The 26,969-nt window shown below is 38.3% G+C and overlaps 2 protein-coding genes and 1 pseudogene across 2 annotated transcripts; all 3 read right to left on the reverse strand.

The window, feature by feature from the left end:
* Positions 1-924: 924 nt before the first annotated feature.
* On the reverse strand, positions 925-1,902 carry LOC101691687 (olfactory receptor 52E4-like). The gene has a single exon (XM_004779050.3). It carries the CDS (start codon positions 1,900-1,902, stop codon positions 925-927), a length of 978 nt encoding a protein of 325 aa, XP_004779107.2.
* Positions 1,903-11,622: 9,720 nt separating this feature from the next.
* LOC101674422 lies at positions 11,623-12,574 on the reverse strand (annotated as a pseudogene).
* Positions 12,575-23,109: 10,535 nt separating this feature from the next.
* LOC106003272 (olfactory receptor 52H1-like) lies at positions 23,110-24,060 on the reverse strand. The gene has a single exon (XM_004782413.2). It carries the CDS (start codon positions 24,058-24,060, stop codon positions 23,110-23,112), a length of 951 nt encoding a protein of 316 aa, XP_004782470.2.
* Between the last annotated feature and the right edge of the window lie 2,909 nt (positions 24,061-26,969).

Consider the following 26,969-nt stretch of genomic DNA (forward strand, 5'->3'; position numbering starts at 1 on the left):
CTAGAGCAAGAAAGAATATCCTCTGAATGGAATGAATGCCCATATCAGGGCCCAGGATCTGAGCTCCACAGCTTCCATGAGAACTTGTTCAGGCCTTCTTTCCAGACGCCCATGGAAATTGCCTTGCAAAGGTCTGCAATCAAAGGGTTCCAGTATAAAACGGACTTTTACAACTAATACCAGTAACAGGACATTCTCAGAAGTTCCCTTTGTAAGAGAGTCTTGCCAAACAGTGAATTAGTTGAGAGGAGTGGGAGAGATGACTCTGGGAGTTTTTACAAGTACAAAATTAGGTCAAATGCTTTTAAACCTTTAAGCTCAGGAACTTCCCCTTTTCATTTCCTTTCATCTGAAATGTCTGAGTTTACAAATTATGTCTCCTGTGCATATTCCTTGGTTCTTCTTGGAAACAAGACACAGTCAACCTACAGCTGAGGCCAGCCAGCAGAGAAAATATCATAGTGACTATAAATACTATCTTGTACTTTCCTTGTCCCTTCTCACTGTCCCCAATCCATACATCTTACTTCCTCCTAACCACTCAAATACAAATGCACACTCACACCCAACAGACCTTGGCTTTGTATGGCATGTTGGTAGGCAAGTCATTGTTTGGTTTATGTTACCTGCATAGGAAGCACTCCACCTTACTTTACATGCACTCAGTGTGTGTTTCTGTTCAAAGTGTTTTGTAAACAAATAATTTGCCAAACTACCATTCCACTATGGAGAAACTACACCATTACTTTTATATCAAAGGGGATGATAGTCTTACTTTGCAGTTACTGAGAGTATGAAGGTCTCCTGTAACTTAGCCTCTCTGTTCAAGAATTTTGGCAGTTAATCAGACCTGATGACACATTTCTGCCAGTTGCCAATTTGCTCAGAAACATTTTTTTCCTCATAGTCCCTAATGCTGGATGATCAAACAGGCTTCTGAGTATGGGTAATACTTATGGATTCCTTCTTCCAGCAGCCATATTTGGTCAGTTTGTCACGAAACTCCTTGGTTTTCACTGAATAAATAATAGGATTGAGCATTGGAGGTACAAGGAAGTAGAGGTTTCCAAGAATGGTGTGTACATGGGGTGGAATTCCCCTGCCAAAGCGGTGAGTGAGAAAAGAGAAGAGTGAGGGTGTATAAGAGATCAACATGACACAGATGTGTGTGGTGCAGGTGTTGACTGCTTTGTGGTGGGCTTCTTTAGAAGACAGTCGCAGGACAGCCCGGATGATAAGCACATAAGAGGAGCCAATAGATGAAATGTCTAGTACAACCACCACCAAGGCCACCACCAGACCATATATCCGGTTGACTGTGGTGTCCACACACACCATCTTCACCACAGCCATGTGCTCACAATAGGTAGTTGGGATGACATGATTTGCATGAAAAGGCATCTTCTGGAGGAGGACAGGCATGGGCAGAATGAAAAGGATGGCTCTCATTAAACTCACTAGGCCAATGAGCCCAATGCGACTATTGGAAAGGATGGTAGCATAGCGCAGGGGCTCACAAATGGCCACATAGCGGTCAAAGGCCATGGTCGTCAAGATAGCAGACTGCAAGGCAGATATAGAGTGGATGAAGAACATTTGGACCAGGCAGCCCATATAGCTGATCTCACTCTGGCCAAACCAGAAGATGCACAGCACCTTGGGAATGGTCGTGGTGGACATGCCCAGGTCAGTAAGCGCCAGCATGCAGAGAAGCAGGAACATGGGCTTGTGCAGGGAGCGCTCTGTGCAGATAATGAAGATGATGGTGCAATTCCCAAGGATGGTGACAAAATACATGGAAGAGAAGGGGATAGAGATCCATCTGTGTTTGTCCTCCATCCCAGGGATGCCTTGGAGAATGAAGAAAGGAGGATGACCCAGGGAGGCATTGCAAATGGTCATGGTGGCACCCACGTGCAGTTCCTGAGAAAAACAATAAAAACCTTCATGAGCCTCAAACTTAAAAGCATCAGGGGTTTCAAAGTGGAAAGCAAAAGGAGTTTTAAGATACACAAAAATTGTTCTGAAATCAAGGCAATATGTATTACACATCATAGTCAAATATTGTATTACTTATTATATACTATACTGTAATATTCCATTAATAATAATGTGGTCTTCCAACATTAATATCTCACAGACTAAATCCAGCATCCGTTCCTGATTAAAACACTTCAAAGTATAGGGATGGAGGGAGCATTCGTGAACTTCATAAAATCTATTTATGAAAAACCCACAGCAAATATCATCCTCAATGGGTAAAAGCTCATAGCCTTCCTGTTGAGATCAGAAACAGGACAAGGATGCCTACTCTCACCACTCTTGTTCAACATAGTATTAGAAGTCCTAGCAACAGCAATCAGAAAACAAAGAGAAATAAAAGGTATCCAAATTAACAATGAAGAAGTCAAACTCTCTCTCTTCTCAGATGACATGATACTTTATACAGAAAACCAAAAGACTCCACCCCCAAACTACTAGAACTCATGCAGCAGTTCAATAAGGTGGCCGGATACAAAGTCAATATAAAGAAATTAGTTGCTTTTGGGATGCCTGGGTGGCTCAGTTGGTTAATCAGCTGCCTTAGGCTCAGCTCATGATCCCAGCGTCCTGGGATCGAGTCCCACATCGGGATCCTTGCTCAGCAGGGAGCCTGCTTCTCCCTCTGCCTCTGCCTGCCATTCTGTCTGCCTGTGCTCGCTCTCTCTCCCTCTCTCTCTCTGATAAATAAAAAAAAAAAAAAAAAAAAAAAAAAAGCTTAAAAAAAAAAAAGAAATAAGTTGCTTTCTTATACACTAACAATGAAAATACAGAAAGGGAAATTAGAGAATCGATTCCATTTGGAATATTTCTATTAATCATTGTTCCCATTAAAGTATGTCCTTAAGTACATGAAAATATATTTTGTGAATTTTTGAATGTGACTGCACTTGAAGAAGGGAACTTGAAGAATACAAGAAAAAAAAAATGGATAGACATACCTTACAAAATGACCTAATATTTATTACCATGCTCAATAAACATAAGATGAGATAGGCCAATAAAACAGTTTTTTCAGAAATAGGATAGCTTAAGTGCTTACAACAAAATGCTCACTAAGACATGAAGGATCCACATTTGCAGCACATAAGGTACTTGCAGGGACTCTCATGACAACTGATCAATGAGGACCAAAGGGAGCAGGTGGCAGCTTTGGGACCCTGAGACTAGACTGCTCAAATGCAACTGTGAAGCCCACCTCACCAGGAAAACACTCACCTGAGTGTGAGGCAGAGTATGGGAAGCCGGACCCACACAACTTCTTCAAACTTGTGTGTCTGAGTGTGGAGAGCTGACTGTAGCAATACACACATGCACAACCATATGGCTCCTGGATAGTACACTCAGGGCCCTGCATGTCCACACTCCTAACTCTTGGGCACCCAGAAACCCTAGTGTGGTTCTTTAAGTCACCTAAGGGAAGATCCCCTGGGTGTCCAGAATTAGCTCTCTGCCACTCCCTCCTTCCCCAAACACACACTAATCTGGCACCACAGCTATTATGTGCAAACTTGACCCTGGAGTTTTCCCTGAGCTCCTAAGGAGATGGGGCTGGTTGACCCTAGGGTTCTGGATATGTTGCAGTCTTCGGCAGTCATGGATGAGCCTCTAGAGAGAGGGTAAAGTTAAAACTGAATCTGAAACTAGATTAGGGCCTGGGAGGTTGTATCCCCAGAGCCCTCTTTCCCAAATTGTGTAGGTGTGGGAGCCCATTCACTTCTTACTCCTTGGCTGGAGTAGTCATGCTTCTGAAGGTATCAGAGGTACAGCCCCTGTTGTTGGACACCTGATAAAATGCTATTAGTAGCTCTAGTCCTATCTGTCCTTAGCATCCTCCAGATCCCTTACTCTATCTTATTTCCCTGGCCAATGGCTTTACCTTGGACATTTCCTCTCCCCCTGCCCCATGGTATTTTCTGCAATCCCACCTCTCATGTTCCAACATCACATCAACTTTTGAGTCCAGATGTGGCCATATTTCTTTATTATTAGTTCAAAGAAAGAAAGTTTTTAAAAAAAATTCTGTCATGTCCATTGCAGAATGCACAAACCAACACCAAACATTGTCAAAATCATGCAAAGTCATTTCAGGAGTGGGACTCAGAGGGCCAGATTCTAAATAATGATATAGTGCAAGTTCTGTTTCCTCCCTGTAGGGAGTCTTTGTTCTGGAGGCAGGTGTCAACGGAAGCAGTGGCTTAGGGAAGGAGAAGCAGAATGAAGGGCCTGACACAACATATCAATCAACAAAGAGAATCACAAACAAAAATAGGCTAGCAGTGACACATCTGCTCATAAACACATCTGCACAGCTTCCTCTGCAGAAAGCTGGTTCTCGTACCATACCAAAATCCTGGGCTCTGTCATTCAATCCTCTATGCCCCAGGGAGATGCTGAAGGATCATCATAACATAACATCATCATCATCATAACATCCTTTTTTTCTAGCCCTACCTATTGTCTTAGTTTTACCTTTATGATCCTGAACACTCCTTGTCTACAACTTCTAAAGAAGCTTATCTTTTAGCTTCTTTCCCCACATTCTCTCAAATGAGGTAGTACTGCCCAAAATCTCAGTTCAAGTTTTAAGCTTGCTCTTTGGATAATCCCACTACTCAGGGAGAATAGCCCTGGCCCGGTTTCTCCCCAGGTACTGTATCCCAATCATTAGCATCAATTTTATCACATAGCAGGCAGATAATAAAAGCCAAATAAAGGAATCAGGGAATGAACAGCCCATAAATAAATTCTTTAAACATGAACTCATTATGTATCCTGATTTATGAGATCCTACATGGTTTGTTTTCATGTGTTCATGAAGAACAAAAACACAGCTACCAAAAGGTTATGCCTTCTTCTTCAATGAATTCATAAATCAGGGCCAATCCAAATTTCAATGACTTATTCTTTTTATTTCACCTATCCCCCCATGGACCTCACCTCTGGTAACCACCAGTTGGTTCTCTGTATTTAAAAGACTGTTCTTTCATTTGTCTCTCTATTGTTTTGTTTCTTAAATTCCACATATGAGTAATATCATATGGTATTTGTCTTTTTCTGACTGACTTATTTCACTTAGCATAATACCCTCTAGGTCCATTCATGTAGTTAGAAATGGCAGGCTTTCATTCTTTTTTAATGGCTGAGTAATATTTCATTACATATACATATATGTGCAAAGAATATACACTATTCTTTATCCATTCATCTATGCAGGGATACTTGTGTTGTTTCCGTATTTTGACTAAGATAAAAAATTCTTCTCCCAATGACGAAAAATGTTGCAATGAACATTTTCAAATTAGGCTTTTTGTTTCTTGGGGGATAAATATCCAGTTGTGGAATTACTATCTTTCTTTTTCTGAATTAGCGTGGGGATTTTTTTTTTTTTTTGAAGGTGGGGAGAGGGTAACTACCCAGTAGTGGAATTACTGGATTGTACTGTACTTCTATTTTTAGTTTTTTGAGGAACATCCATCCTCTTTTCCACATTGCTGTACCAATTTGCATTCTCACCAATAGGGCAAGAGGTTTCCTTTTCGTTCACATCCTGATCAGTGCTTGATATTTCTTGTGGTTTTGTTTCTTGTTTGTTTTTATTTGTTTGATTAGTGTTCATTTTAGCCATTCTGACAAGTGTGAGGCAATATTTCATTGTAGTTTTGATTTGCATTTCCCCAATGATGAGTTTTGGTGAACATTTTTTTGTGGATCTGCTGGCTATCTGTATGTCTTTTTTAGTAAAATGTCTACTCGAGGGGCTTTGCTTATTTTAATTGAATGATTTGGTTTTTGGTGTTGAGCTGTCGAAGTTCTTTACATAACCAAAGACGTGAAAGACCTAGACTCTGAAAACTATAAAAAATTGATGAAAGAAATTAAAGATGACACAAACAAATGGAAAAATATTCCACGCGCATGGATTAGAAGAATTCATATTGTTAAAATGTCCATACTGCCCAAAACAATCTACAAATTTAATGTAATCTCTGTCAAAATACCAACGCCATCTGTCACAAATTTAGAAAAAAATAATCCTTAAATGTTTATGGATAGCCACAATCTTGAAAAAGAACAAAGCTGAAGGAATCACAATCCCAGATTTCAAGATATGTTACAAAGCTATAGTAATCAAAACACTATGGTACTGGCAAAAAGAAAAAAGAAATAGATACACAGATTAATAGAATATAATGCAGAGTCCAGAAATAAACCCATGCTTATATGGTCAACTAATCTAAAACAATGGAGGCAAGAATTTGCAATGAGAAAAAAAAAGAAAAAAAAAAAAGGAATTTGCAATGAGGTAAAGACAATCTCTTCAACAAATGGTGCTGCATGCAAAAAAAAAACAAACAAAACAAAACCAAAAAAGAAATTGGACCATCCTCTTCCACTCTACACAAAATAAACTTAAGATGGATTAAAGACCTAAATATGAGACCTGAAACCATAAAACTACTAGAAGAAAACATAGGCAGTAATTTTTCTGACAAGATCAGTAGAAACATGTTTCTAGATATGTCCCCCAGGCAAGGGAAACAAATGCAAAAATAAACAAGTGGGATTATATCAATCCAAAATATTTTGCACCGCAAAGGAAACCATCAACAAAATGAAAAGGCAGCCTACTGGATAGGAGAAGATATTTGCAAGTGGTATACCCAATAAGAGGTTCATATTTCTGATTCTTTTTAAAAATAATGTAGCGCAGGCACAATTGCAAACCCAATAAGAATTTCTGATGGTTAACTCTATGTGTCAACTTAACTGGCCTAAAATGTTAATATAACATTATTTGTGGGTGTGTCTCTGGGAGCATTCTGGAGGTGGGGTGAGATTAGCATTTGAACCAGTGAACTAAGTAATGATAGTAGTCACTAATGTGGCCAGGTACCGTCCAATCCACTGAGGGCCTAAATAGAACTAAAAGGGAGAGAAAAGTTGAACTTGCTTTCTTTGTTTGAACTGGAACATCCATCTTTTTCCCTTGAACATCAGCATTCTTGCTTCTCAGGCCTCAGGTCTCCTACTGAGCCTCATGCTATCAGCTCCTTAGTTTTCAAGCCTTTAGTCTCAGACTGAATTATACCACTAGCTTTCCCAGGACTCCAGTTTACAGACAGCAGATTGTGGGACTTCACAGACTCTAAAATTGTATGAGCCTTTTTTTTTTTTTAACTTCTTTCCTTACTGCATGAGTTTCCTGAAGTCATATACTGTGCCATATTCACCTGTGAATTTCAATGTCCATTTTACCTAGTACATAACTGATCACACATAGAAATCTCCTCTTTTATCTGTCTGTTTATCTATCATGTTCCCATCCATCTACTTACTTATCTATGTTTCTGTCTATCTCTGTAATCACCTATCATCTATCTATCTCCTATTGGTCTGGTTTCCCTGGAAAACCTGAGTAATAGAAAATTTTGTGCTCTAATATAAGCTGTCCAAAGGTTAGTTTTTGGAAGAAATTTTGATGTGCACAAGATTTTTCATTTTTGAGACACCTAAATCAAAAAGTAAATAATGTAGCCAATGATCTGCTTTCTTTAACTGGAATGAGTAGAGTTGTAATCATATAATAGATTCAGAAGTCTCCTTCCTGTTAGCTTCCTGAGTCACACCAAAAAGGAAAAAGCCTATTGAAGAGGTTCTACCTGTTAAGTTCCTGCATTCTGGGTAGAGTCAGAAGATCCAAAATGGTGACTGGAGAAGAATAACTGACATGGTCCTGAAAATAATTTAAAGTGGTAGGATTTCTAACATATCTCTTACTCTCTGTCTGCTCCAACATGTAAGTATAACATTTTTCCATTGTTAATCTGTGGCTGATACCCTCTTTCCTCCTCTCTTTCCACCCCCTTTCCTACTTTTTCTCTTTCTCTCTTTCTCTCTGTCTCTTTCTCTTTCCCTTTTTATTCCTTCTGTTTCTTCCTCTCTTTTAAAAAAGTTTGAGAATTAATTGATTCCCAAAATTGTTCTTTTAGTTTGTGCCCACTCTAAGATTATTTTTCCGGAGAACTCTAACTTATATAGTAGATAATTAACCTATTTTTTCTATTGAGAAAATAGCTATAATGTATTCACATTATAAATTCTATATAATGTATACATTATTTATTACCTTGATATCATTGGTTATGCTTTTAAACTTATTTCATAGCTTTAAACTTACGATTTTATGTTTGTTTATTTATAAATATATTTATATTTCTGTAATTCTAACTATATTGATACAAATATATGTTAAAAATAATTTTAAAATCTATAAATTATGAAGAAAAGAATACAACTGTTAAAAAATATAGATCTTTAAACATTTTCTCTTTTACCTTTAAATTGCTTCATTGAAAGTTCAGTTTTTAAAAATATAGTAAAGGTTTTAATAAGCAAGTTTCTTATGGATTTGTGTTCTCAGTATATTACCGTTATTATTGCCTTTTATCATTTATATCTTATATTCATATCTTGTCTTCTCTGATAATTTTCCTTGACTTTATATTTCCCAAAGGAAGGCCCTGATTTCAAAATAAGAAAAATGGTAAGATGTCTTGATACTTAAACTATCTTTGAGCTGTCTAAATGACCATTACTTATCACAAAGATTTGCTTGCATAATTTTCTAAAAAAAAGCATAATAAAAATAATTAGGTTTGTTTTGCTTTCTCTTTTTAAATTTTTTTAAACTTTATATTCAATTTAGTTCACATATAGTGTATTATGTGTTCAGGGGTAGAAGTTAGTGATTCATAGGTTGTATGTAACAACCAGTACTCATTACAACAAGTGCCCTCCATAATGCCCATCACTCAGTTACCCCATGTCCCCCCTACTTCCCCTCCAGCAACCCTTAGTTAGTTCCCTATAGTTAAGAGTCTCTTATGGTTTTGCATTCTACAAATTGTAATTCTATTGCAAGAGGTCTCATTATCCATGTAAGATAAACTTTATGATGACTGTTCACTTTTTAGATTAGACAAAACATATTCATTTTTACATTTAAAGATATTAAAAATGTATTGATAACATACATAATGAAATAAACAAGAACCTTGAAGATTTAGTAATGTCTTTACAGTCCATAATTCATTCTTACTAATAGGATACTTATGTGATACTAAAAGGGTAATCACAGATTAAAAATCCTTAAAAGTTAATTGTGTGTTATATATCAGTTGGGAATTCCACTTTCTTCCACTTTGATAATGTTAGTTAAGATGATAAACTTAAAACTAAGTTTACAAATAAGGCCTGCTTTCCCACACCAGCCACCTATTTACCCTCTACCGTACAATCTTAAAAGAAGAGACGGGATACTTTGGAAACAACATCAAAAAAAGATTGCCCTGATCCTCACTAGAGAAGACTTCTCAGGTATTATAAATAACCAGCACAGCAGTGAGGCTCCGAGGAATTGATCTTGAATACATGTTTCCAGTTAACAATATCTCTTTTCTAAGGAAAATTATTAAGGCATCCACATATTGGAACCTTAAGAATTTTCCAGAAGCAGATAATCTTTTGAGGGCAAGAGCTTACCCCAAATTTTCTGATTATCAGATGATGATACAATGTTCAGCCTCTAGAAAGAAAACAAACTAAGTTAATTTTTGAGATCTCTGTTCTCTTTTATTAATTTGCTTTACTATTCATCTTCCATATTATCATAATTTTGTGTATTTTACCCAGTCTTAAATTTGTTTTAGTAATTTTTAACAGGGAGATAGTTATCACAGTTACTTAATTGTCTTTTCCCCAAAATATAGGAAGCACATTATTGCAATTACTTTTTAATATAATTTTTAGGGATGGCTAAGTTATTTGTCATGGGAACCATAAGAAGATTAAAACCAAGAAACAGGTCAGACCATTGCCTCAGCCCAACGGCAAGAGAACCTAGTTTTAGGATGGATCATAAATTAATAATTATTTCATTGTAAGAAAAAAAATAGAATTATCTTAACATGGGCATACTTTCTTCTTTAATAGGATCTTTTATACCTTGTCACTGCAATGCCATATTCTGCTGTATTACGTTACTTCCTCTCTCCTTAGAGTGCGAATTTCCTAAAGTCACACACTATGTCTTATCCACCTGTGAAATTCAGTGCCTACTGTACCTATTACATGGTGGATCTTCAATATATACTTTTGAATGAATGTTCAACTAAAAGAGTGAATAAATAAGCAGTCTTTCTAAAGTTCCTGCAAAAGGCTTGTTGCTGTTGTTCTTAGTAAATTAGAGATGTCCAAAGACTGGGCAGATGTCAGAATGTGGAGTTATGCATAATGGTTATAAAGTTACTATTTATGTGACAAAATGTTTGGAAATACATAGTGCTGAGGGCTATATAACATACTGGTTTGAAAGGCAGGTTTTATGTGATATATTTCATAATAGCACAATAAAAATCTTCTTAGATGACCCTATGCTTCAAACATCACATTAGAAATTAAATCAAGTCTATATAAGTTGAATCTCAGATCTTAGAAAAAGAAAGACATGGATACTGAAGTTGAAAAGTGGTACAAATGCCTTAGAAGATGGAGAGTTTCTGATCAAAGAAAATATACAGTGAAAAAGTGGCTTAGGAGAAGACAGATGTATTGTGTATGAGGATAAACTGGTTATCTGCTTTTATCTCTTTCAAGGTATCCAAAGACAAACACCCCAGCTCCTATGGAAGGCAAGCCTGTGCTAAATCATGAGGGCCAGCTCTTTGGAGAAAGCTACTTGTTAACTCTAACTAACCTGGGTTACCCTGGCTAGCACTAGCAGCAAACTCTATGTCCTGGTACTTTGTATATACCCAGAGTGTTGACTAAATGAGGCAAACAAAAGGTCAGACTACCTCCATCGGGGCCCACAAAATCATTTACATGTAAAGTTCATCGCTCAGAGAATATCGGGCAAAAATACAAAGCTCATCAGAAATGAAGTGACTATCTTAGCTCACAGTGTCATTTTTGGAACAATTCTTTGAGAAACTTGAGTTATGGCTTTCCCACTGATACATGTGCTTCCAAACTTCTTACAAAGAGTTGATTAGCAGTCATCATTCTCCATCTGGTCTAATGCCAGATCCAGAAGATCCTGGGCTGCCTCAGCCCATCTTTTGTCTAAGGTTGACACTGTTACTGCAAACAGTCTTGGTCTAAGAAAGTGCTGGCAGTCAATCAATCAGTGTGGATGTGTGTGTCATTCTCAATTTCTTGAAGCTATACGTGAGTAAGTCTTTTTTGATCCCTTTTCTTCTTTCCAGGGCTGGGTTTTCTGAAAATAGAGTAACTTACTGGTTCTTACTGTCAAAAGTACTACTACCATGCCTCCTGATGTTTTCCTTCAAAGATTCAAAACCTACAGCCACATGATGAGCCACATAATAGCCTAACAGGAAAAGAGTATTCTGCAGATTCAGCAAGTATAAATGTGTTATTCTAAACACTTCAAACTCTTTCAGATAATACGTGATACTGGCTTGCTAGAATTACCAGAAACCGAAATCTCTAGCTCAAGGAAGGTGACAGATTAATTGTAACTTTTACCACTGATTTTGGGGTACACAGAAAGTCTAGCTACCTCCTTCCCATAAAAAAGCCAAATACTCTCAGGCGGATCTGTTTGGTATTAATGCCATAGACCAGGGGGTTGAGAACAGGAGGCACAAGGAGATAGAGATTTGCAAGTACAATGTGGATGTGAGGAGGTACTTGGTGGCCAAAGCGGTGGGTGAAAAAGGAAAAAAAGGCAGGGACATAGAAAATAAGAATCACACAGATGTGGGCTCCACAAGTGCTAAATGCTCGGAATTGGGCATCCTTGGAGGGCAGGCGCAGCACAGCCCGCAGGATCAAGGCCATAGGAGGTGGCAATGAGGACCACATCCATGCCAGTGACTGAAAGTGCCACCGTGAGACCATAAATGGTGTTGGGCTTGATGCTGGCACAAGCCAGCTTGGCAATGCCCATGTGCTCACAATAGGTGTGGGGGATGATGTGATGTCCACAGAAGGGCAAGCGTTCGATGAGGATGACAAAGGGAAAAACAAAGAGGAGGGCACGGACCACACATGCCAGACCAATCTTCCCAATCACTGTGGCATTGAGGATGGAAGTGTAATGAAGTGGTCGGCAGATAGCCACATAGCGGTCAAAAGCCATGGCCAGTAAAACAGCTGACTCTGTGGCAAAGACAGTGTGAACAAAAAACATCTGAGTGAGACAGCCATGGTAGGAAATTATGTGGGACCTAAGCCAGAAGATTGTTAGCATTTTGGGCAACGTGGTGGAACAGAGAATCAGGTCAGTGATAGAAAGTAGGCACAGGAAGAGGTACATTGGCTCATGCAGAGTTCTATCTGTCATGATGATATAGATGATGGTTCCATTGCCAATGAGAGCAAGGATATACATGGAGCAGAAGGGGATGGCAGCCCACGTGTGCTGGTCTTGCATCCCAGGGATTCCAAGTAGAATAAATGTGGAAGGATGGAAGGCAGTGTCATTGGTGACCAATGCAGAAAGCATAATGATGAAGAGAACACACGGCTTTGTCTTCCTGAAAGTGGTTAGAAAATGAAATGGATCATCCTAGATGTCACTTATTCCTCCCACATAACCATTCAGTTTCTTGCCTCTCTTTCATTCCCAGCAGTTCTACTCCAATTCATGCTTTCCTCATTTCTTGCCTGGGGTATTAAAATAGCTTTGTAACTAATATGCCTATTTCTAGGTTTTCCATCTTTCAGTGAAGACTCTACATTGCTAGGAAATATTTTATCATGTGAAATTCATTAACAATAACACAAATATAACCTTTTTTATTGTATGCTACTCAGAATCCTTTATATTGACCTCCTCTTGTCTACACTCCACCACTTCCCATTATGTTCTAGTTCCTGGGACATTGGAAATAGTCCAGTCCAGATTCTCTTGCTCTCTCACTTCTGATTGGCATTGACCATAAGAAACACCAACAGAGGATTAAAGGCAGGTGACGGATTTATTCCTTCAACTCCCTCCCCAAAGGATTGCTGCAAGCTGGTTTTATCTCTCTAAATATCCTTCTCTGGCCTTGGTTTCTTCTTATAACCATGTCTTCCTCTTGTCCCCTCAGTCCAAGGGATGACAACAGAGCCTCCTGTCACTAATCCAGGAACTTCACAAACACTAGTGACTTCCCTACCCTTATCTACCCTACCCTTACCTAATACAGAAAATGGTTTCTGTATTAAACGGCCCTGAATGTTCCTAATGTAACTGTGAGCTCCATTTTCTCCTAGGACCTTTTTTTTTTTCTTTATTAACTTCAGTAACCCACTTATAGTACATCGTTAGTTTTTGATATTGTGTTCAATGATTCATTAGTTGCATATAACACCCAATGCTCATCACAACACATGCCCTCCTTAATACCCATCACCCTATTACCCTCTCTCCCCACCCCCTCCCCTCTGAAACCCTCAGTGTTTGCCAGAGTCCATAGTCTCTCACGGTTTGTATCTCTCTCTGATTTCTCCCCCTTCAACAGATGAATGGATAAAGAAGTTGTGGTACACATAGACAATGGAATATTATTCAACCATCCTGCTAGGATCTTGATATGGCATGCAAAGCTCTTGCTTTTGCTCTTTCCCATCTACCTTAGATTGTTTACAATCCTACTCCACCACATACTTCATGTTCCAGGCATATCTGTTTTTGAGATGTCCAAAATCATGTTTTATCACATCTGTGTGCTTTTTTACATGCTGCCTTTTGGGGGCACAGAATAGCTATTCCCCTTGGTCACCTGGCAAACCACTATTTAACAGACTCTCAAAATCCACATGACTATGTTCCCCTCTATGATCATGGCCCTTCTATGATCCCTGCTGCTGTGGTGAGACAGTCCTACATCTTCAGCATACCTCCCTTAAGAAATATAAACTGCTTTCTGAATGTGTATGTCTCCTGCCCCATAGTGTATGTGTATCTTACATACATTACGAAATTTGAGTCTCATTTTTTCTACAATTGACATTAATGCCTTACATACATAAGACCAAAAACAGCATTTAATTGGGAAATGGATAAAAGGTTGAACACAACAAATGAATTTAACAGACTTTTTTTAAGTGATCACAATTGAAAAACTGTGTTTCTTTGGCTCAGACAAGCTCTTTTCTCACCAGATCCCCATCATGTTCTTTTCACTCAATATACTCTAGAATGTGCTCCTATTTAGCTCTTCAATACATTTATAGTCTAATCTAATCTACGGATATAATACATTTCTATCTGCTTTCTTGATTGGCCACATGATTTAGTTGGATTATAAGATATATCTGACTTAGTGTGTTTTGTTTGCCTTAAAGTATGAGCCCTGATACAAATGGCCAGGCCACGAGCCTCACAGGTGTGTGAGTGAAGCATGCCCCGAAGTCTCCAAGTGAAGCATGCCATAGGAAGGGAAGTAGAAAGTCCCAGACCAGGGGCTCACAGGTGACTTAAGTAAAAGAAGGTTTTGGGGAGTGACTGAACTATAGATTGAAATTATGACAACAGCCAAGCAGAAAAGAGTGAGGGAGGCATTTTTCACTGGAGTCATCTTGCTTTGAGAGATCCTTGTAGGTGAAGTCAGAGTCATAATTCCTAACTATAAACATTTCAATAAATAATAATAATAATAATAATAATGAATAAATAATGAAATAATAAACAATAAACATTTCAATGTCCATCTTGGAAAGTATAAATTGTTTTAATTCTATCCAGAGAATACCTGTGGTTTTTAAACAATAGAAAAATTAATGAAATATAATCTTTCACCTATCTGAGAAATCAGTTACAAAGCGTGTATAGTTCAATAATTTTATGATGCTTAGCTCCCATATCTGATATCCTCAGAAGCAGTCATCTGGAAGAGGCTTGTACAAATCAAATGGCAGAAATTGTATGCTTTCTTGGGGCACTCATTTTCAATGTCCGGACCTCTGACTCTGAGAGTATTTCTCCTTTCCTTAAGTCTATATATATAAACAATCTACATCAGACAAGCACTATTCCTCTTCAGTGTCTCAGGTTTCCAATTTTATGAAATTAATATTTCTATTAATACTTATATTACTATTTCTATTAATATTAATATTAAAGTTTTTTAAGTTGCTCTTTCAGTTTATTACTTTGTCAAAAGCGCATTACTAACAACCTACTATGTACAGACACTTTTCTAGATGTTTTGTTCATACTAAATAGTAAGAATATGCATAATCCATGTTACACTGGGCTTGCTAACAAGAAGACATAATTAATCAAGTAATCTCCAATATACATGTGGAAATTCTATGCTGATGTATGCTATGAAGAAAAGATATATAAGCCATTCTTATTTGAGAAAGCTTCACAAAGGAAATAAAATTTAGTGTCCTAATCTGAGTCTCCCTCAAATGCTTCAGACAACTCTTGTGTTAACTCATTTCCTAAGATTGTCACCCTCTTTAAGTAGCCTGGAAAATAAGAGATCAGAGACTGAATTGAGACTGCTTGGGTTCAAAATCTGGCCTGATTGCAGTTACTTGTTAGGTGTCTTATTCCCCTCTGTTCTCAGTTTGCTAATATAAAATGCAGATGATAATTCTTACTTCATAAGGTTGTCAGGGAATTGAAAAAAATCACAGAAAACATCTCATAAAACAGTTTCTATAATTTAAGAAGCATGTGGTATAATACAGATATTTCTCATATTTTTGCACGTCTCAGTTCATTGGTCTGTGTACTTGCCTGTCAGAAGAAGAAACGTCATTTAGTTCCTCAAGTTGAAAGACATATTGACTTCTCTTGAGTCTGTAATCCAAGGGTGAAGGCACTGTGATTTCATCCACTTTTAAGTTAAGATCTTCAGAGATATCCCAGATGACTTCTCATGTAACTGGGTTTGGTGGACTCTCCTGAGATCTGAGATAGAATCGCTCCTCCATGACCCCAATCCCATCAATATGATGATGTCATTGTGTTCCCCTCATTAAACTCCTTCGGAACAGAGAAAAATTGTGGTATTTGGGATCCTTCAGTACAATAGGAATGAACATGTTCCGTACTGCCACTAAGAGACAGCAAAGATGAAGAAAATTTTGTATCTTATTTGAGTGAAAGGAAGAATTTCTATTAGGCTGTTAAGTAAGACAGTCATCTGGTTTTGTCCTGAAAAAGACAATAGAAGCTGGAGATACTGAACCAGAGATTCCTGGTTTGGTGGGCTTCTAAGATTCCTGCATGTGAAATTACTGGAAAGAATTAGAGAATTTGATTGAAATTTGGGTGATAGCTGTAGTTGGACCCTGGTGAGGTTGGAAATCAGATGAGTTTGCTGATCCCCTAGGCTTTCTGGGGGCACTATGAGGACTTTAGGTACTCAGGCACAAGATTACTTTCTAATCAATAGATGATAAATAGATCATAGATAGATAGATGACAGATAGATAGATGGATGAGAGATAGATAATAGATTCACTCCTGCCAAGGTGATATGAGTGAGAACAAAATGCAGTTAGTGTCAAGAAATTCTGAATTCATCATTGTTTTAAGAAAGGCTGTCCCCAGAAATTTATCTGAATTGCTTGCCTTGAGCCCATAAAGGAAACAGCAAGAGACTAAAATCTCTAACAGCAACATAAAGGACTGAAGCACAAAGAAAAGATGGAGTATAGGCAATTAGGCTATGCAAACACCTGAGGAATTAAAGGAACCATACCTTTAATAATGGACTCAGGGGACAATCAGAGTGACCAAGGACATCAATAACTTTGTATGATTATCTTCCTTCTGTATTTTCCCCTACTGCTCCTCCTGGCTTTACAGAATTGTCCTCAACCTTATGTTGTTAGTCCATTTCATCCATTTAACACTCACCCCAGCCTTGGTGGTTAACCATACTGGAAAAATCTTGATCCAGCACAAGTAACATAGCTCCTGGATGTATGATTTGGTCTTATTTATCTCCACCTTCTGAAGGCTTCTTTGACCCAGGGAGGCTATGGTGTGGCTCAGAGCACCAAAGGTCCTAGCTGTTAAAAGGAGTGGTGAATTAGCAAATAAGATCCCTGGGGAGACTGGCACATATAGCCAGTCATATCAGAGTCTTCTCATAAAGGATGGATATTTTTTAAGGCAGGAGAAATGTCATCACTATCCTATAGTAAGTTAATATCTGCCCAGCTCTCAAACAAACAAACAAACAACAACAACAACAACAAAAACATGTAGCCATACTGTGTCAAATGGTTGGGGAAGGAAAGCTAGGAAGAAAGGAGGTGACACAGGATGAGGATAGACTGGGAAGAGATATACCTTGAGTTAGATTTTGCATGCCTTCCTTTCCAATTCCTGGTTAATTCAATACCACATATTACCTGCCCTCAAGAAAACAATCTCAAGATTGTTCTCTTGTTTTCAAACAAGAAAACAATCACCACTCTACTTCATCTGAATTTCTCCACACTGACCTTGAGCTGGAGTCTTTATTTCCCTTAAACAGTTTATGACTTTGTTAGGGTAATTATTTGTCTTTTCTCCTTCGTCTAATTAGGTAAGAAGATAAGCTACTGATCCAAAGATCCAACATTCTTCTCCTATAACACACTGAGGTAATGGTAATGACATGGTGGCCCTTTAAATTGTACCTCAATATTCTCCTTCACTCGGGCCAAGTATCTAAGTACCTACAGAAGAAAGGTGCAAAATTAGAAGTGGAAATGATTGGGTTGGGAGAAACTCTTACAAATTACAATAGCATTTCCTCCCAGGACTGGATTGTCATCTGGAACTACCCAAGACTAGGGTATATCTGAGCCATGGGAAGATAGATTTCTAAGGAAGAGTGGACAAAGTGGACTCAGATTCACTTCAACGGTACTCACCAGGCAGATCTCATAGAACTGTAAACATCTTAGTTATCCCTCCCCTCCCTCCCTCATTCCAACCCTAAACATCTGACTCATGGTACTGAACTAGAAGTACATATTCAGAGCACAATTATATTTAACATTTCTCTGTGAATCCTTTCATGCAAGTTGGTGTGTAAATTAGTTCAAGATTTTTAGAAAGCGATTCAGAAGTATAAAAACATACATAATCTAGTGCAACTCATAGAGTTTATACTCTATATTAGAATTTATATTCTATATTTATATAAACTCTATATATATAGAGTTTATATTCTATAGAAAATAAAAGAAATTAAAATGAAAGAGATATAGATTTGAATCCCAGGTCTGACATTTACTAGCTGAGAAATTTTGAATAGATTGCAATGGGCAGAGGAGCTGCAGGAGGCCATGGACAGAGGCATGGATACTGAGGCAATAAGGACATTTCACTAATTGGTAGTGGGACAGTAATGGCTCTGGACTGGTGCGGATCTGTAGGCACCAGTGATGGCAGCCTGAGGGTCTTCAGAAATGACTGAAAGTTACCCACTTGCGGGGGGAAAGTGGGCTTTGTTACTGGGAGGTAGATAGTCCCAATGTCCAAGCAAAGCTAGTGAGATCCACGTATACACATACCAGTGGTGAGGAAATTTTTTTTTTCAAGAAACTAAATTTAGTAAAGGTGGGTAAACAAGTGCATAGCATTTAAAATGTAATCCACTCCCCAAATTGGGCCTTTCCCAAGCCTTAAGGTTTAGGGATTGGGAATGTGGATTTTGAGACTGGATTGTATGGGTTAAATCCCAGGTCCTCCATTTACTAGCTGTATGAATTTGGGCAAAGTAAGACCTTCTCTGAGCCTCAGTTTTTCATCTACAAAATGGGGATATTGCAATAATATTATTATATTAATTATATTATATTAAAAATAAGATAATAGCACTTGATAGAGAGGATCCTTAGCAGAATTAAATAGGATGACGGTGCTTGTTGCTCTGTCGGGGACCAGGCAAGGCCTGAGAGGTTCTACATCACTGAGATGCCCTAACTCCAGATATTGAATGTTGGCAGGACCAAACAGCATATAGATCCATTAAACTGCCCAAGCCACTCACACAGCCCAAGGAAGCAGCTACTTGCTGGGGGATCTTAGGGCCTGAGGGAGGCAAAAACCCAATAACCCCAAAACAAAACCATAAAAACGAGTACAAAAATAAATGGAGAAATGTGATATGATTGCCATGAATTATAAAACTCAGGTGCATATACACCAGCTTGCACAGAGAAGTCCCAATTTGTTTCTGTTGTCTAAGTGAAATTATGTTTCCCTATCATTATCAAGTTACTGTGGTCTCTTTATAACTAAAAAGACATTCTTAGTTCAGCAATGCTGAATTTAAATAACATGAGTCAGCGTATTTACAATTTTTACTCCCTACCTGCAGACATAGAGTGAGAAGTTAGATTTAGAAATCAATTACTGGAAAAGCACAGTGAAGTATATGTGGTTCTGGGTGTGGGTGTGTTGCAAGAAGATGGTGAAAGGAGAGAAATAATTTGTATTCGACAGTAATTCTAAGAATGAATCATAAAATTAAGGCTGGTAAAGAGGAGAGAAAAAGGAGAAGAATGGGGAAATGTGAGAAGAGATATAAGATCAACTCATTATAAATGCATTGAAAAGGTAGAGAGATTATTGAACTGGGATTCACGAGAGTGAAAATAGATGGTAATGGGTCAGGAACTGAATGCCTAAAATTCAGATTATTATAATTTGCGTGAATTTGTGGAAACACACATTCTATGGTATTTATAAGGAATGAAGTAGTTGAGGTAGGATGGTCAAGATCTTTAGAGAAAAATTCAGAGTACTGAGAGTCAGGTTCTTCCAATTATTTATTATGGCATAACCAACTACCCCCAAAAGTAGTGGTTTCATTCAATTTATTATTATTTCATGATTCTGTAGATCTCCTGGGATCACACATGCAGTTGTTTGGGGTCTCTCCTTCTCCCTCTTTCTCTCCTGAGGCTGCAGTCAGATTGTGGATGGAGATGCAGTTCATTCTAAGCAACTGATGCAGTTCATTCCAGCTGGTAACTAGTAGCTCAGCCAGGCTGTTAAGCACATAAACTCTACGTGCAGTCTGGGATTCTCATGGGATGGTGGCTGTGTTTTGGGAAGAGTGTCCAAAAATGCAAGTATCTACCCAAGGACACCAATGAAGAAGATGTAAGGGTTCTTATAACCCACCCTTGGATATCCTGAAATGTCACATCTATCACATCCATTTTTTCAAACTCATCACCAGCAACAGGGCACCCTAGGCCATAATAACACAGATCTCCTTTTACATACAAAAACAGTCACAAAACAAAACAAAAATAAAAACAAAATACGTTCACCTCTGCCCTAAGATTCCCAAGGTCTCATTCCTATTATGCAACTAGTTCAAAAATCCAGGATCTCAACTTCTTTAGCAGGGCATTTGTGAATAGGGCTCCTTCAGTTCAGTTCCTTGTATGCAGATCCCTGAACGCAGTTCCTTTCAATCTGAAGACCTAAGAGGTCAAGAAATAAGAAAAAATCTGCCATCTACACAGCCAGCACACTCTGGTGATGCTGAGATAGAGAGCTGCAAATTATCCTTATATGAAAATATTGGGAGAGTCACATTACAGTCACTAGTCCATTATAGTTTCTAAAAATCCAGGAGGAGGGTAATACTACTGGTTTCTTAACAAGGACCCAATCCTACTCCTACTCCCAGGGAATGATTTTCCATAGCTTTTGTTTAACCTATGGGCAATTGGCTTTATACTCTCTGTCATCTTTGCTGCTCATTAAGTAATGCCCTGTTTTTTACCTCTTGTGTATTTTTCTTCACCTGCTTCCTGCCTAGTGAAGTGGGAGATCCAAAGGCCTTTTTTTCATTTTGCATTAACAGTCCCTTTTAGTCGAAGCTGATGGTGCTTACCTCTGTAACTTTCTCATAAAAACTGTAGTTATTTATGAATCCTTTAGGGTTTATTCCTTTAGACAAAAAAAGTACCCCCAAATATTTCCCAGTTTGCCCCCTGTCTGATTTTGTCTGAAAAGTTATGGTTCTCTGGGAAAATAGCCTTAAGATTCCTAGAAGTTTATTATCTAATTGAAAAAATTAAATAGGCATACCCTTAAATATTTTTCTATTCTTAGCAAAGGATTTTATAGTCTCCTCCTAGAAATGGTATTATCCCGTGAGGACATATTTTTCCCATTTGAGAGTCTTTTGTCATTTGGAGAGGCTTGGGGAAGATTTCTGTTTCATTTGATTTTAGCCAGCCATGACTCCTTTGCATTTACTCCAATTTATGCTGGAACACTGAAAAATTTCAGTTTAGCTTACATCTATCTGTACTTGTCATCTGTAGCATAAAAATAATGTTGATATTTTCGGTAGTCAGCTTCAAGATCTCCTTGGCCAAATGCATCAATTAATTAGGCCTATTTTCTGCTTTCCAAGTTATGGAATTTTCAAACTTCTGATAACTACATGGTACCTATACCTTTTTCTCCAGCCTCAAATAACAATTTCCTCACTGTCTTTGGCCTCCATTAACAGCTTCTTTTAGGCCTTCAGTTTTTGCTTGTTGTCTATGCCAAAGCTAATGCTACATGTTTTAGGTTTTGCTATACTAGCACCCAAGTTCTGCATCATTTACCTATTGCTGCATAAAACCATTCCCAAGTTTTATTTAGCTTAAAACAGTAAATTATTACTTCATGTGGTTCTATGATAATGTTCAATTGGTTGAGTAGCTCTCTCTTTCAGTCCCTCATACATTACCAAGAGATGCCAACTGAGCCTACAGATATCTGAAGTCTCAAGGTATTTTACCGACATGACTGGTACTTGTTGCAGACTGGTGGCTGAGATCTCAACTGGAGTCGTTGCCCAGAATATTTAGACGTGGCTTTTCCATTTGCTTGGGATACTTGTAGCTCAGTATTTGGGTTCTAAGACAGACCATACCAAGATAAATCATTTCAAAAGACCCAAATGGAAGCTGCAAAGATTTTTGTGGTCTAACCTCAGAAGGCTCAGAATGTCACTTTCACTGAATTCTGTTTATCAAGGAGCCGCTACGTTTAACCCAGATCCAAGACAAGTAGAATTAGACTCCAACTGTAACGTGGGAATGGCAAGCTCACACTGTAGAAAAGCATGGGAGATGAAATATAGTACCATGGCTCTCTTTAGAGTCTATGACACAAAGTTATTAATGGGTCAACTCTGCATTCATTAAAATCATCATGAGAATTTTTTGTGCCAGAAGTGAAATCCTTCAAAGACTATAATAAGATAGACAACTAATAATATATTTTGATGATATGATATTTACAGTTATGGAATTTTAAGATGGATCACTAATACTAAGCAAGAGGCAATTATGGGGAGCATGAAAGACACCTATCTTACTTCCAAGCTAGGAAATTACTAGAAGAACCAAGTATATGGGTATTTCAAAAGACTAGGACTTTTCAGATTTGGAAGGATCCAGAATTTCTTAGGTGTCAGAATCACCTAGAGAGCTGTTAAAGAACGAGAGGTCCATTGAAGTAGGATAGAACCTGGGACTTCGTATTTCTACCAAATCCCCCAGGTGATTTTGGTACTCATCTATGTTTGAGAACCAGGCTTTTTGATGATTAATCTTCCTGGATGATTCCTAAGGATGGTAATCATTTGCTGTTAGCTTTACCATCTTTCATCTGGAACGTATCCAACAAAGATAGCTCAAATTGTTAGACCTTTAGTTATCTCTTTTAATCTGTTAATTAAGAATTATATTCTATTTTTTCCACATTATATACAATCAATATTCTATCCCATAAATCTTGGAAATCTATCTCAAAATGAGATAGAAATTACCATGTGATCTATGTTTTCAAGCAGACATATCTTCTTCAACTTATTTTACTGCCTTTCTTGACATCTACCTCCTTACTTTATCTTACAGATTCCTCCAGCACATGGAGAATGTATTTAAATCACCATTAGGATTTCATATGTATTTAAATCACCATTACAGATATTTTAGCTGTAAAAAAATGAAATGCATTCCAAAGTCAATATAGTTACCTGTTTCCTTTCCCAAGCTCTCAGTCTCATGTCACTGGTTCCCTTTAGGGAAGAGGAGTAGGATGATTTTTTCCCGAATCTGCTTGGTCTTCACCCCATAGATGATTGGATTGAGTGCAGGAGGGATGGCTACATAGAGGTTGGCAGCCAGTATATGGAAGGAGTGCGGAATTTTGTGACCAAAACGATGGGTGAGAACAGAGAACAGGGCTGGTGTGTAGAACATAAGAATGACACAAACATGAGAACCACACGTGTTGAGAGCTTTCTGACGGGCATCTTGGGATGGAAGGTTAAAGATGGCACGAAGGATGAGACTGTAGGAGATGCCAATAAGGATCAGGTCTGATGTAACAGTCAGTATAGGTACAGCAAAGCCATACCAGATGTTGATGGAGATGTCCGCACAGGCGAGTTGTGCAACACCTATGTGCTCACAGTATGTGTGCGGTATGATGGGAGTTCGGCAAAAAGAGAGTCGCTTTAATAGGAACACACATGGGAAGATGATCAAAAAGCTTCTGCCAACAATAGCCATTACAATCTTAGTAATACTCTGACGGGTGAGAATAGTGGTGTATCTTAGGGGGAAGCAAATAGCAACATAACGATCAAATGCCATAGCCAGCAGAATGGCAGAATCCATGGCAAAGCTGTAGTGGAGAAAGAACATCTGAGTAAGACAGGCAGGAAAGGTGATTTTCTGAGGACCTAGCCAGAAGATGCTGAGTGTTTTGGGTACACATGTATTAGACAGGATGATATCTGTAGCAGCCAGCATGGAGAGGAAAAAGAACATGGGCTCATGAAGGCTACGCTCCATGGAAATAAGGTAGAGAAGGACACTGTTGCCTGCAAGACCCCCAAGATAAATAATAAAGAAGAGAATCCCAATCCAGACATGGAACTCCTCCAGCCCTGGGATTCCCAGCAGGATGAAGGGGCCCAGATTGAAGCTGCTCAAGTTGAATGAGGCCACCATGGTCTTGGACTGGATACGTCTCATAGACTGAAAATAAAAATATCATGGCTTATTGTTACAGTGATCTACAAATAACCCTCTAAGCCTTCTTCAATATTATCCCCCACTTTCAGCTCTGTAAAGTGATACACTATCACTTGTCTCTTCTCTTTACTAATAAATACCTGAAAAGTTGTCATTACAATTTTCAGTCAGAATACAAATGATATCAAAATAATTTTTTTCCCAGAGACACAAATCACATAACTCCTGGCATATAATTTTAGACCTGCCCAGTTAACAGCAGCCCAGGAGGTTTTCTAGGAAAATAAGGGCCCAAAATACAGTTAGATGGAAAGACAATGACTAGATAGGGATTTGGAACAAAGCTCAATGTAAAGTCCCAGCCCTGGTGAACTGGAATAACAGACCCCCTCCTGGAGGTCAAGGGGTTAAACAAAGACATGCCCCATGTCTAACACCAAAGTAGACCATGCATTCTCTTTTCTTTTTTATCTTTAGTTAGTATTCTCCACAACAGAGCATCTGTCCTGGCTCTTATCAGTATTGCAACAAAGTTCACCAACATAAAGAGGAGACAAATATTCTCCTCTAAGAGCTAAAGTTGAGGTGATTTACTCTGCGTTCAGATATTCTCAGGTTGGAAAATTTCTAAGAAAAGACACCCACCAAGAACTCACTATGTCAGATTGGTCTCAAGGAAAGTTCAGAACCCTCCTCCCCTCACAGAAGATATCTCAGCAGGGGGAGCCCAGTCTCTGGATAAAGTTAGACCACAGCATTCTTTCCCCAGTCTAATCTATATAACGACTCACTCTTGTAAGACTTCATTGAAACAGTTGTGTCCTTCCTACAAAATTCTTCTGTTTGTGACATGATACACAAATCTTTTTCTCCAACTTCAGTAGTCTCTCATTTTTCTTTCTACTTGTTCTTGAATATTGATACTCTATAGTGCTCTATCTATGTCTGCTGCTTTCTAGGTGAACAACCTCCACCTGGGTGATATCTCCAAATGCCATGACTTTGTGATTCCTATGTTTAAGATTCTGATGTTTATAGTTTTGAAGCTATTCCTCTCTCTTTGGTTTGAAACTAGCTACCCCATGCCTGCCATCTTCAAAATCCCACAGGTGTATCCAGTTCAGCATGTTCCAAACTCCCCTACTTTTCTTTCCATTGCTCCAAATCTGTTTCTCCTATAATATCTCCCAACTCAGCAAATGATAGTATAGCACGGTTTCTCAATTTGGATACCTTGAAATTATCTCAATTCTTTCACAGGCAATCATCTCACTCACCTTCCAAACAAGCTCATGTTACAGGGGCTCATTCCCTAAGTATCTTCTTACATCCTCTTATTTCTATGCTTGCATTGACTGCTCTCTCCAACAGGCTATCATCTCCAATCAAGACCTCTGCATTCTAACTCAGATACACCAATTTGCCTTGAGTAATTAAAGGCAGATGTGATGTAAAGTTTATTCCAACTAGAAAGAAGAGAAAAATCTAAAGACTATAATTTCAGATAGGAAGAAATGGCAAGACTGGCAGTCAGCAACAGAAAATATCCTTGCTGCTCAAACCTAGGTGGTGTCCATTTCATTAAAAATAGAGTTACAGGGGCATCTGGGTGGCTCAGTGGGTTAAGGCCTCTTCTTTCGGCTCAGGTCATGATCCCAGGGTCCTGGGATCGAGCCCCGCATTGGGCTTTCTGCTGGGCAGGGAGCCTGCTTCCTCCTCTCTCTCTGCTGCCTCTCTGCCTACTTGTGATCTCTGCCTGTCAAATGAATAAATAAAATCTTTAAAAAAAAATAGAGTTACAGCAGAGGCCAATGTATAGAAAAGCCTCACCGAGGTTTCAGATCCAGAATTTTGGTTTCCTATTTACTGCCACAAAATCATGTATAGCCCACCTTGCCACATCCCATATCCCCCATCACATATTCACCCAGAGAATATCTAAAGGAGGAAAGGAGGACAAAATGGAAATTGGAGGGACAAACTACTGCAGAGAAAAAATAATAAAACAGGAAACAATAAATTCCTTGGCAAAAGCAACACATATAAAGAATAATCCAAATGGGAAATATGGAATTATGTAAACATTTATTCAAAGTATTCTTACAGATCACTAAAACAAAGCCCTTTGATCAAGTGGAACGTTGACAATGGATATGAATAACGAAGTCATATTAGAAGAAATTCTAAAGTATAATACACATGTAGGATATTCTTAGTCTCATAAGTAATTAAACTCAATAAAACATGAATGATGAGACATATTATTTATCAATTAAGAAAGACTGCAAAAGACCAATCGTATTATTGATAATATCTGTCCTGTGAAGGGTCTGAGGAAGTAAGTTGTTGCAACTATTTTAGAAGGGTTTGGTGTATAACATTCTTAAATAGTAACTTGCCAATGTGTATAAAAACATAAAAAGCACATACCTATTGCCCCAGAAGTTCCAAATATAGGAATGCTTCCAAATACACAGTTATTTAAAAAAAAAAAAAAAAAGGCACAAAGCTATTCACAACATGGACACTTGGGTAGCTCAGTGAGTTAAGCATCTGCCACTGGCTCAGGTCATGATCTGAGATCCTGGGATCAGGCCCTTTGTCGGGCTCCCTTCTCAATGGGGAGTCTGTTTCTCGCTCTGCCTCCCCACCCTACTCCTTCTGCCCCTGCTGGTATGTTCTCTCTCATGCACAAATGGACATTCTTTCTCTCTCTCAAATAAAGAAATAAAATCTCTTTAAAAAGAGATTCATAGCAGCAAGATATATAATATGAAATTAGATTGAAATAACTATGAAAAAAACAAATTGAAATGCTAACGCCAGTTTAATTCTTAATATGGGAATGATTTTAACATTTACATATGTTCATACACTGGAAGAGT

The sequence above is a fragment of the Mustela putorius genome, unplaced genomic scaffold, assembly GCF_011764305.1.
Source record: "Mustela putorius furo isolate JIRA1106 unplaced genomic scaffold, ASM1176430v1.1 tig00003987_pilon_pilon_pilon, whole genome shotgun sequence".
In the NCBI taxonomy this organism is placed as follows: domain Eukaryota; kingdom Metazoa; phylum Chordata; class Mammalia; order Carnivora; family Mustelidae; genus Mustela; species Mustela putorius.